At 48.8% G+C, this 12832-nt stretch overlaps 1 protein-coding gene across 1 annotated transcript in view; it reads left to right on the top strand.

Moving 5' to 3' along the window:
• Window positions 1–12832, top strand: part of GUCY2C (guanylate cyclase 2C) — a 95001-nt gene that overhangs the window by 6211 nt on the left and 75958 nt on the right. Inside the window, exon 5 of the mRNA XM_074983932.1 lies at window positions 8900–9021. Within this exon, the coding sequence (XP_074840033.1) occupies window positions 8900–9021 (122 nt within the window). The remainder of the gene's footprint in view (window positions 1–8899; window positions 9022–12832) is intronic.

A 12832-nucleotide genomic window follows, 5' to 3' on the forward strand; every position in this document is an offset into this window, starting at 1 on the left:
TAAAAATGAGCATTGGGAAAGATCAATTAGATGATTCAGTCCTTCTCTCCAGAACAGCAATATTCACTATATAGCATTTACCAATATTATGTCCATTCTGCTTGCAAATATTCCCAAGCTATGGATTTTCATGAGACCCTTTTGGAGAGTATTTCATGCCAATAGATTTCACTGCCGGTAACTTTCCCAACATCTAAATTAAATTTTTCCTGTTTCAATTTCATTCCTTCATTCCTAATGACCTTTTTATCATTCTAAGTAATTCCTCTCCTTTCTCCTTGATGCCTAATTGTCCCCACATAGGATATTAATCAGTCCTATTATCACTTGTATCTTGCTAAGTGGAGAAAGGTGTATCTGATGGTTGAGAGAGAGAGCAAAAATCAAGGTCTTGGTTTCACATCATTCAAACATCTGTAGGCTGATGTAAATGGTTATACATCTGGTTTTGTACATAAGAGACTTTATTTGGTACTACTGATGTGCATGAATGTTTGCAAAGTTCAGGGCTGAATTAGCTCTTTTCATTCTTTTTTACCTTAGTTCCTCCAGTCACTGGTGGGTTTTTGTTTTTGTTTTTCATTTCTTTGTTTGTACACTGAACACTTTTCAAACCGTGATCAGTGGTCTTCTCTGAATGAAATTACCCAAAATGAAAGCAAATGTCTCGTCTCATCAGACTAGGGCCAGAGAGGGATATTATTACTTTTCTCCTATGTGCCATACTTAACTCTGGACTTCAGTGGCTTCTCTTTCTGTCAGAGCATTATAAAATTATGTCTAATCTGCCAGTGTCTATTCTGTCTAATCTGCCAGGCATTGGTTGTTTTCAGTCTTTTTTACTGTTGGATTCCATTTTTTTAATTTTAGTTACATTACGTTGCCTTTTCCCAAGCTGAGTCAAGTTTACTTATTTACTTTGTGCCCAGACTTGAATTTTTTTAAGTCTCTTCGGGCTTGTCTACACTTGCCCCCTACTTCGAAGGGGGCATGCTAATGAGGGCAATGGGAGATTAGAACTGAAGTGCTATGGTGAATGTGCAGCCCTTCCTTTGGCTAATTCCCTCCACCACCCACCTCTGGCAACTTTGAAGTGTCAAACTTCGATGTGCTGGCATGCGTGTAGCTGCAGGCACTTCAAAGTGCCTGCGCTACTTCAAAGTGCCTTTACTCCACAAAATTTTGTAATTTCTCAAACTTTGAGGAGTAGAATCATAGAATCAAAGAACACTAGGACTGGAAGGGACCTTGAGAGGCCATCAAGTCCAGCTCCCTGCCCTCGTGGCAGGACCAAATACTGTCAAAACCATCCCTGATAGACAGACATCTGTCTAACCTGTTAAAGATCTCCAGAGATGGAGATTCCACAACCTCCCTTGGTAATTTATTTCACTGTTTGACCACCCTGACAGTTAGGAACTTTTTCCTCATGCCCAACCTCCCTTGCTGCAGTTTAAGTCCATTGCCTCTTCCTCTAGCCTCAGCAGCCAAAAAGAACAAGTTTTCTCCCTCCACCTTATGACACCCTTTTAGATACCTGAAAACCGCTATCATGTCCCCCCTCAATCTTCTCTTTTCTAAACTAAACAAGCCCAATTATTTCAGCCTTTCATATAATCATAGAATCATAGAAAAGTAGGACTGGAAGGGACCTCGAGAGGCCATCAAGTCCAGCCCCCTGCCCTCATGGCAGGACCAAGCACTTTCTAGACCATCCCTGAAAGCCGTCTATCTAACCTCTTCTTAAATATCTCCAGTGATGGAGATTCTACCACCTCCCTTGGCAATTCGTTCCAGTGTTTGATCACCCTGACAGTTAGGAACTTTTTTCTAATGTCCAACCTGAACCTCCCCTGCTGCAATTTAAGTCCATTGCCTCTTGTTCTACCCTCAGACGCAAGGAAGAACAAGTTCCCTCCCTCTGCCCTTATGACACCCTTTTAGATCCCTGAAAACTGCTATTATGTCCCCCCTCAATCTTCTCTTTTCCAAACTAAACAAGCCCAATTCTTTCAGCCTTTCTTCATAGGTCATGTTCTCCAGACCTTTGATCATTCTCGTTGCTCTCCTCTGGACCCTCTCCAATTTCTCCACATTCTTCCTGAACTGCGGTGCCCAGAACTGGACACAATACTCCAGCTGAGGCCTAACCAGCTCAGAGTAAAGCGGGAGAATGACTTCTCGTGTCTTGTTCACAACACACCTGTTAATGCATCCTAGAATCATGTTTGCTTTTTTTGCAACAGCATCACACTGTTGACTCATATTTAGCTTGTGGTCCACTATAACCCCTAGCTCCCTTTCTGCTGTACTCACTCCTAGGCAGTCCTTTCCCATTCTGTATGTGTGATATGGATTGTTCCTTCCTAAGTGGAACACTTTGCATTTGTCCTTATTAAACTTCATCCTGTTTGGCTCAGCCCATTTCTCCAGTTTATCCAGATCCTTTTGAATTATGACCCTATCCTCCAAAGAAGTTGCAACCCCTCCCAGCTTGGTATCATCTGCAAACTTAATAATGTACTTTCTATGTCAATATCTAAATTGTTAATGAAGATATTGAACAGAACCAGTCCTAAAACAGACCCCTGTGGAATCCCACTAGTTATACTTTTCCAGCCGGATTGAAAACCATTAATAACTACTCTCTGGGTACAGTTATCCAGCCAGTTGTTCACCCACCTTATAGTAGCCCCATCTAAGTTGTATTTGCGTAGTTTATTGATAAGTATATTATGTGAGACCGTGTCAAATGCTTTACTGAAGTCTAGGTATACCACATCCACTGCTTCTCCCTTATCTACAAGGCTGGTTATTCTATCAAAGAAAGCTATTAGATTGGTTTGACATGATTTGTTTTTAACAAAACCATGCTGGCTGTTCCCTATCACCTTACCACCTTCCAAATGCTTGCAGATGATTTCTTTAATTACCTGCTCCATTATCTTTCCTGGCACAGAAGTTAAGCTGACTGGCCTGTAGTTTCCCGGGTTATTCTTGTTCCCCTTTTTATAAATGGGTACTATATTTGCCCTTTTGCAGTCTTCTGGAATCTCTCCTGTCTCGCATGATTTTCCAAAAATGATTGCTAAAGGCTCAGATACCTCTTCTATCAGCTCCTTGAGGATTCTAGGATGCATTTCATCAGGCCCTGGTGATTTGCAGACATCTAATTTTCCTAAGTAAATTTTAATTTGTTCTTTTCTTATTTCAACTTCTAAACCTACCCCTTTTTCACGAGCATTCTCTATGTCAGGCATTCCTTCAGATTTCTCTGTGAAGACCGAAACAAAGAAATCATTAAACATTCAAAGTAAAGGCACTTTGAACTAGTGTGCGCACTTCGAAGTGCCCATGACTACACGCAAGCCAGCACTTCAAAGTTTGATGCTTAGAGGTTGCCGTTGGGGAGAATTAGCTTAATGAAATGCTGCATATTCACCACAGCACTTCATTAGTAATCTCCCATTGCCCTGATTAACATGTCCTCTTCGAAGTCGGGGGCAAGTGTAGACCCAGCCTTTGTGTTTTTTTTTAATTTTCCCCACTGATACATACAATTCCTCCAAATTTCATATTGTATTGGAATTATATTAGTATATTGTTTCCTCTTTCTTGATGTTAGAGGAAGATGAGGATGTTAGAGCAAATTTAGTATCAATCTCTTTGATAGTCCAATAGACACTTTACTCACATAATACATTGCTATTTATCACCCTTTATTTGTGGTCCATCGGTCCATCAGTCAGCCAGGTGTCAGTCCCCATCCCTGCCCTGTATGTTATCCTGTCCATAAATTTAAAAAAATAAATCTCCATGGTACAATCCATTCTTTAGCTGGTTTCCTTTAATACCCTAGGATTTCTACCATTCAGAGATGCTTTTTGTGTATTTTCAAATTTTCTAAACATTTTCTTGTCTTTTCTTTATCAATACTATATTTCATGGTCTTCTTTAGCTAATAATTGTCCTAACTTTGTTTGTTTTGTTATATTCACGAAGGACTTTTAAAAAATGTTTCTCTCTGCCACTTTGAGTTTTCATCAATGTAATTTTTCCTAATTTTCTAGTGCTTATTTTTCTCCTAGTACATCCATATAGTAGTAGGCATCCTTCAGTCTGCATAGACTACGGATCGCACCCTTTATAGTTTCAATTGAGGACTTCATTTACAACGTCTACTGTGACTATGAAGACCCACACGAGAGTGACAGTCCTTCCTGCATCTCTTGCAGATGTAGTGGGTGTCTGGCAAGTCCTTATTGTGCTTTCTGTGTGCTCGCTTCTCCTCTGCTAGCTGTCTGATCCTCATCTCGCCCTTCTGAAGGTCCTTGTGTAACCCCTGCCTCCATCTGCTGCGGTCGTCTGCTAGTTCTTCCCAGTTGTCCAGCTCGATGTCTACCTCTCTGAGGTCTCTCTTGCAGACATCTTTGTAGCGCAACTGGAGGCATCCAGGAGGTCTTTTGCCAGAGGCTAGCTCACCATACAGGATGTCTTTTGGAATCCTTCCATCATTCATCCTGTGGACGTGGTGAAGCCAGCAGAGCCGACGCTGCCTGAGGAGGGTGTGCATGCTTGAAATTCCAGCTTGCTCGAGGACGGCGGTGTTGGTCACTCTGTCCTTCCATGATATTCCAAGGATGCGCCTGAGGCAGCGCAAGTGGAAGACGTTCAGCCTCTTTTCCTGGCGGGCATACAGGGTCCAAGTCTCGTTGCCATAAAGGAGGGTGCTGAGAATGCAGGCTCTGTAGACTTGCATTTTGGTGTGAGTGTACAGCTTGTTGTTATTCCACACTCTCTTGCTGAGTCTGGACAGAGTTGTGGCTGCTTTTCCGATCCTCCTATTTAGCTCAGTGTCCAATGACAGGGTGTCAGTGATGGTGGACCTGAGGTAAACGAACTCGTGGACGACCTCTAACGTATAGTTGTCAATGCTGATTGATGGGGATTCAGCAACATCCTGACCGAGTACGTTCGTCTTCTTTAGGCTGATGGTAAGCCCAAAGTCCTTGCACGCTTTGGAGAACTGATCCAGCAGTTTTTGAAGCTGGTCTTCTGTGTGAGACACTACAGCAGCATCGTCTGCGAACAGCATGTCTCTGATGAGGACTTCCCGCACCTTAGACTTAGTTTTCAGCCTTGCAAGATTGAATAGTTTACCATCAGATCTTGTGTGCAGCAAGATGCCCTCTGTCGAAGATCCAAAGGCATACTTCAGGAGGAGTGCGAAGAAGATCCTGAACAATGTCAGAGCAAGCACACATCCTTGTTTGACGCCGCTCCTGATTCTGAAAGCATCCGATAAAGCGCCGTCATATCGGATGGTTCCTCTCATGTTTTCGTGTAACGACTGGATCATCTTCAGTAACCGTGGAGGACAGCCTATCTTGTGGAGCAGTTTGAACAGACCATCCCTGCTGACCAAGTCAAAGGCCTTGGTCAGGTCGATTGAAGGCTATGTAGAGTGGCTTTTTCTGCTCCCTGCACTTCTCCTGCAGCTGCCTTAGAGAGAAGACCATGTCAATGGTAGACCTCTCTGTGCAGAATCCGCACTGCGATTTGGGGTACACCCTCTCAGCAATCTTCTGGAGTCTGCCAAGGATGACGTGAGCAAACAGTTTACCAGTGACGCTTAGGAGGGAGATTCCATGGTAGTTGTTGCAGTTGCTTCTGTCTCCTTTGTTCTTATACAACGTTACAATGTTAGCGTCCCGCATATCCTGTGGAACCTCACCCTCTTTCCAGCACAGGCACAGTAGCTCATGCAGGGGTTCCAGGAGTGTGTCCGCGGCACACTTGATTACCTCTGGTGGTATACCATCCTGGCCAGAGGCCTTTCCTGCTTCAATGCTGTCGATGGCTCTCTCCAGTTCATCCACAGTCGGTTCTTGATCCAGTTTGTCCATTACTGGTAGGAGCTCGACGGCATCGAGGGCTGTGTCAACCACAACGTTCTCGCGTGAGTACAGCTCGGAGTAGTGCTCAACCCAGCGCTCCATCTGTTTGGCTTTGTCAGCGATGACTTCACCAGATTTGGATTTCAGAGGTGCCATCTTGTTCTGGGTGGGTCCTAGTCCCTTCTTCTTACCCTCATGCATTCCTCTGAGATTACCAAAGTCAGCACAGGTCTGGATGCTGCTGCATAGCTGGAGCCAGTGGTTGTTGGCACAGCGCCTGGCTGTCTGCTGTTCTGTTCTTCTGGCTGCTCTAAGTGCTTGCTGGGTACTCTGGCTCGGTGAGCGTTTGTACTCCAGGAGTGCGGCACGCTTCTTTTCAGTGACTGGAATCATCTCATCGGAGTTAGCTTCGAACCAGTCATTCGTGTTTCTAGCTCTTCTTCCAAACACCGACAAGGCCGTGTTATAAACTGTATCCCTCAGATGTTGCCATTTGGATGTCGCATCGGTGCCCCCAGGGCCGCTGCTCAGATTTTCCTGGAGGGTCTCTCTGAACTTTTCAGCTTTCTCCGAGTTTGCCGTCTCTCTGGCGTCAATGCGGGGTCTTCCAGCAGGTTTAGAGCGATACAGCTTCTTGGGTCTCAGCTTGAGGTTGGAGCAAACTAGCGAGTGATCTGTATCACAGTCAGCACTATGATAACTGTGTGTCAGAAGGATGTTTTTGAGGTTATTACGCCTAGTGATGACCACATCTGGTTGATGCCAGTGCTTCGAGCGTGGGTGTCTCCACGACACTCTGTGCTGTGGCTTCATTTGGAAGAATGTGTTTGTGATGCACAGATTGTGGTACGTGCACAGTTCAAGGAGACACTGTCCATTGTCATTCATTTTTCCCACACTGAAGTGTCCTAAGCAGGAAGGCCATGAGGCCCAATCAGCTCCAACTCTTGCACTGAAGTCACCCAAGATGTACAGTTGTTCACGAGCAGGTATTTGCGCTACAGCAGCACTAAGCATGTCATAGAACTTGTTTTTTACTTCTGGTGTGGGCAGCAGGCAAACCAATAAGAAAATCAACAAGAAATGAGAAACATCAACAATTTAAGCTTGCTTGCTGGAATGTGCGGACCATGCTGACCCGCTTGACTGAAGATCTTCAGGCCATCAGTGACACCCGAAAGACCACTGTCATCAACGAGGAACTGAAGAGACTCCAGGCTGATATCGCTGCCCTGCAAGAGACGCGACTCGCAGATTTGGGATCTCTAAAGGAAAAGGACTACACCTTTTTTCTGGCAGGGTAAAGCCCAAAAAGAACCCAGAGACCATGGTGTTGGCTTTGCGGTCAGAAACACCCTTCTACAAATGGTGGAATTAGTCATGGGCGGATCAGAAAGACTTCTTTGGATCACGCTTCAAACTTGCGCCAGTCCCGTCCACCTGATCAGCGCTTATGCTCCAACCCTGTACATCTGTATAAAGGCATCTTATTCTGTGTAAAATGTTGTGGTTAACCTGAAGTGTTTTAAATTGAAAAATTTTTTTTTTAAATCCAGCTTCCAATAAAGCACGCATTCAATAATATGACCTGATTACACCCCTTTTTGCTCCCACTGCCACGGTATTTAGAGACATGAGAATCTTCAGTGATCTCTTCATGTGTGTAAAGTTAAGACACCTGAATCGGTGCAATATTGGAGCCTTACTCACTAAGGATCTGATCCTGAAAGGTGCAGAGTACCTCCTTTTCTTACTGAAGACAAAGGGAAAAAAAAGGTGTTCAGTACCTCATGGGATGGTGCCCCAAGTGCTGTTAGATCACAAAGTAATAAGTGAAGGAGAGGAAAAATAGAGAAAATTATTGCTTCTCCCTCCACCAATTTACCTTGATATAGTGACTCCACATCTCATTTGTAGCTGCAGGGCTACATCTACACTAGCAGGTTTTTTTGAAAGAGCCGGGGCTCTTCAAAAAATCCCACCGACCGTCTTAACGCAAAATGTGTTCTTTCAATATTAAATCAGAAGAACACAACACTTTCCAGCAGCTCTCTTCTTCTCCTGGGAGAGGAAAAGTGCGTTTTTCTGAAAGATTCTTTCAGAATCATGTGTAGGTGCCCTGGGGGCCCTTTTTTCAAAAGAGCAGTCCTCATGGCGCTGGATTTTGCAGTCCCTCACCCACTCTTTTGAATGAGCAGGAGCTGTGTGGACACTGTCTAGAAAGACTGCACTGATTTTTTTTTTTTATCTGCTTTTTTGTGTGTAGACACACTCTTTCGAAAAAAGTTTTTTCGGAAGAGATCTTCCTGAAGAACATCTTTTGAAGGATCACCGTAGTGTAGCCGTAGCCCAAGAGGCACAACATTTTTAGATAGAAGTAGGATTTTCAAGCTGACAGCGTCCCTTTTGTGTTTTTACCTTGCATTTACTCATTCAACTTTTTGACTCTCCTTATCTCTTTCCATCAAGCCAGAATTGGCCTTGCTTCTTATTTTCTTGCCTACTGCAGTTTTTAATAACTTTTTTAAACCTCCAGTATTTAAACAATCCCTTGGAAAACCACATTTGCTCATTTGCACTCAGATTGTACCTTCACCAATCTCCAATTCACCAACCTCCCATTCAGACTCTCATTGGATTTTTGTAATTCCTCAAATTTTTCTGTTTTGAAAATTAATAACTTATTACGCTAATGCCTTATCTGAATCAATCCTTTCAAATATCAAATTTAAGTAGTTATTGGTTAGGTTCAAAGTTTTCATTCTTTGCTCACATTCTTTGTATTGCTTTCCTTCCCAGATTTTGTTTAAATTTATTGAAGTAGAATGGCTGTTGCATTCCAGTCCAGAACTGGATACATTTCTAGAGTAGGTGTAATAATCCTTATTTGCTGAAACAGTCTGTCAGACATTTCAGGATTATTGAGAGAAGGTGCTGTAGAAATGTAAGGTATTAGCAATATTGTCAGCTGATCTATGATCTGTACTTCTTATTTGCATCAGGTACCTCAATGCACTGGAGGCTGGAGTGTCATATTTCTCTTTAAAGTTGACATTCAAGGAGGTTTTAAGGACACCAGAACAACTAAAGAAAATTGTGAAGGACCAGAACCGGAAAAGCAATGGTAAGAATATATCAGAGTTTTCTCTCCCTTTCATGCAGGTTCTTGATCTGTCTATGTACTACTGCCTGGATCATGTGCTAGGGAAAATCTTTCCACTTACTGCAGAAAGAGCATAGTTGCTTTTCTATTTTTGTGAATGTGGGAAGATGGCTCAGAACTCAGTTTCCCAACTACCCTGATAAAGTCTATATATTCTGCTTGTAGAGACTTCTTGGGGTGGGTTATCTTCTGCACACATGATCCTGTCTTTTTACAAGCCCTGTCCAGTGGAGGATTTATAACCCAGAAACCCCTGGCCATAGTTTGTATTCCTGTAATCCAAGAATCACCAGTTTATTTCTGTGTGTCTGTCTTTCCCTCACCCACACACACTTCCTGGCTACGTCTACACGTGCGCGCTACATCGAAATAGTCTATTTCGATGAATAACGTAGACACATCCTCCAGGGCTGGCAACGTCAACGTTCAACGTCGACGTTGGGCAGCACCACATTGAAATAGGCACTGCGAGGGAATGTCTATACGCCAAAGTAGCACACATCGAAATAAGGGTGCCAGGAACAGCTGCAGACGGTCACAGGGTGGACTAGCGCTTCCGGGGAAACAGCTAGCCGCTCCCTTAAAGGGCCCCTCTCAGACACACACAGCCTGCACAGCACGCGGTCTGCAGAGCCATAGGCACGCACACCTCGAGCAACGCAGGCATGGACCCCCAGCAGCAGCAGCAGCCAGAGGTCCACCCAGCCGCCCCTGCAGGAGCAGTGCTCGCCCTGCTCCATGCCATGCAGGAGGCAGCTGAGTACATCCTTGCCACAGAGGAGGAGCTGCCCGCAGGGAGGAGGACGCAACCCCCAACCCTGAGCACCCCGCCGCCTCATACGCCGCTGGCTGTGGAGCTACCCCACCAGCACCGACTGGTGGGAGCAGCTGGTGCTTGGAGAGTGGGATGACGACCGCTGGCTCCAGAACTTTCGCATGAGCCAGCAGACATTTCTGGAGCTATGCCCGTGGCTTACCCCTGCACTGAGGCACCAGGACACCTTCATGCGGCATGTCCTCAGCGTGGAGAAACGGGTCGGCATCGCTGTCTGGAAGCTGGCCACTCCTGACAGCTACCGATCTGTGGGCCAGGAGGTTGGCATCGGCAAGGCCACCGTCGGGGCTGTCCTCATGGAGGTAAGAGGACCCACGGGGGGAGGGGGAGGCAGCCCTGGCAGGGGAGGGCGGGGGGGGAGGGGGGCCCTGGCAGGGGAGGGCCACACACACCCTGCACACCCCTCACTGGTGCTCTCCCATGTGCTTCCCCTGCAGGTCGTCCGCGCCATTAACGCCCTGCTCCTCCACAGGCTCGTGAGGCTTCGGGACCCGGATGTCGCCATCGTGGGCTTTGCCACCGTGGGCTTCCCCAGTTGCTTTGGGGCTCTGGATGGGACCCACATCCCCATCTGCGCCCCGGAGCACAGTGGAGGATGCTACTTAAACAGGAAGGGCTACCACTCAGTGGTCCTCCAGGCCTTGGTGGACAGCCGGGGCCATTTTTTGGACATTTATGTGGGCTGGCCTGGCAGCACCCACGATGCCCGGGTATTCCGGAACTCAGGCCTGTGCCACAGGCTGGAGGCGGGGACCTACATCCCCCAGTGGGAGATCCCTGTGGGGGACACCACCAGGCCCCTCTGCATCATCGCAGATGCGGCATACCCCGTCCGGCCCTGGCTCATGCACCCTTACACGGGCCATCTGTCAGCCAGCCAGGAGCGCTTCAACATGCACCTGAACCACACGCGCCAGGTGGTGGAGTGCACATTTGGCCGCCTCAAAGGGTGCTGGAGGTGTCTCCTCACCCGCCTCGATGCGGGCCCCACCAACATCCCCTACATTGTGGGCATGTGCGGCGCCCTACACAACCTCGTGGAGAGCAAGGGCGAGGCCTTCTTTCAGGGCTGGGCTGTGGAGGCTGGCAGGGCCGATGTGCAGCCACCCGCTGCCCCCAGTCGCCAGGTGGACCCCGAAGGGACCCGGGTCCGGGAGGCCCTGCGGGCCCAGTTCGACGAGGCCGCAGGGTGAACGCTGGCAGGCCCCCCCTCTGCACCCCCCCCCCCATCCTCCACAACACTCCCTGCCCCTACGCCCACACCACAGAGCACCCAAGAGCACCCCCCCTCCACTTTTCTTGTAAATAAAAGCAGACATTTGCTCATCAAATCAAATATCTGTAGAACTCTTATTATTATTATCAAGACTAACTATTTACAGGCAAAATCAAACTTATATATATATATATATATGTATTATAAATAAGGATAAGATGAAAGGGGAAGACAAGGAAGGGGAGAACTATGTACATGGGGGGGCAAGGATCAGCATAGCAACAGGGGTCTAATATAAAAACTATTTACAAAATTACAATAAACTGGGGGGAATATATACAGGGGGGGGCATGTCCTGGGTCCCACACCCCCTAATGTCCAGCACTGGGGGTGGGCGGCTGCGACCCACGCCTTGGCCTCAGCCCTGGCTGGGGCTGGCTGGGGGCTGGGCGGACCGGTAGATACGGCCGGCGGGTGTCAGCTCGCCCCAGGTCCCCCACGGCGGAAGGGCCCTTAGTGGCGGGTGGCAGTGCGATGGCGGCCGGCGCAGCGGGTGGTGCAGGCAGGGCGGGCGCAGCGGCAGCCGGTGCGGCATGGGGGGCCAGGTAGTTGGCGATACGATTGAATGTCCGCATAAAGGCTCCCCATGCCTCCTGGCGCCAGGCCAGCGCCCGCTCCTGCAGCTGGAGGCAGTGTTCCTCCACCCGCAGCCGCTGCTCGGCGACCTCCAGCTGCTGACGATCGATGGCCAGCAGCTAGGGGTCTGTCGCCGTCGGATGGTGGTGCTGGGTCCACCGTCGTCCCCGCCGTGGGGCTGGTTGGTCCTCCGCCGAGGGGCTGGCCTGGAGTGATGGCCCCGGTGGGCTGTCCGGGACCACTGACATCTTGCCGGCGCTCTCCGGGCCCTCCGATGGTGCAGCTGCGGAACACAGGGGGGGAAGAAGAGTGGAGACAACCATTAGTGTGGGCCCCAAGCCGTGGCCCTTGTCCCCTCACCCCTCTGCTGCTGGTTCCCCATCCCCATCCCCGGGAGATGCTGCTGCTGCTGCTGATGGATGTTCCACCCCCTCCCCCCGGGGGACCCTAGAGGTTCCGCTCCCCCCAGCCCCGGGGATGGGGCATGGCACTGTTGTGCTGGGGGCCAGGGGCTGATGCACTCTTCTGAGGGACATGGCACTGCTGTCCTTCGGGCCATGGTCATCTGGGCATGTGGAGGGCCCTGGTCATATCTGTTACCCCCGCCCCTCAACCCCGGGGGTGTGCACCAGGGGGGTACATACCTGATGGTCCACTCCCACGGTCAGGGGACAGCCGGTGGGCAGACGCCCTGCTGGAGCTCCGCGATTGGATGGCGATCTGCAGGCCGGCATCGCTGGAGGAGGACTCCCCCTCCTCCTCCTCCTCCGGTGCCCCAGGGGTGGGCTCCTGGGGGGGGCCCCAGGGTGCGGGGCTTGCCTCTGGGACGGACTCCACCTCCGCGGCCTGCTGGGGCTCGTCAGCTGAGGTATCAAGAGTGGCCAGAGGGGAGGAGGTGTGCCGGGGGCCCAGGATGGCCCTGAGCTCCCTGTAAAAGGGGCAAGTGACAGGGGCGGCCCCAGATCGGCCAGCCGCATCCCAGGCCCGGGCATAACCCTGCCGCAGCTCCTTCACTTTACTCCGGACATGATCCGGAGTGCGGGCAGGGTGACCCTGGGCAGCCAGGCCCTCGGCCAGCCAAGCGA

This window comes from Carettochelys insculpta, chromosome 1 (assembly GCF_033958435.1).
Source record: "Carettochelys insculpta isolate YL-2023 chromosome 1, ASM3395843v1, whole genome shotgun sequence".
Taxonomy (NCBI): Eukaryota; Metazoa; Chordata; order Testudines; family Carettochelyidae; genus Carettochelys; species Carettochelys insculpta.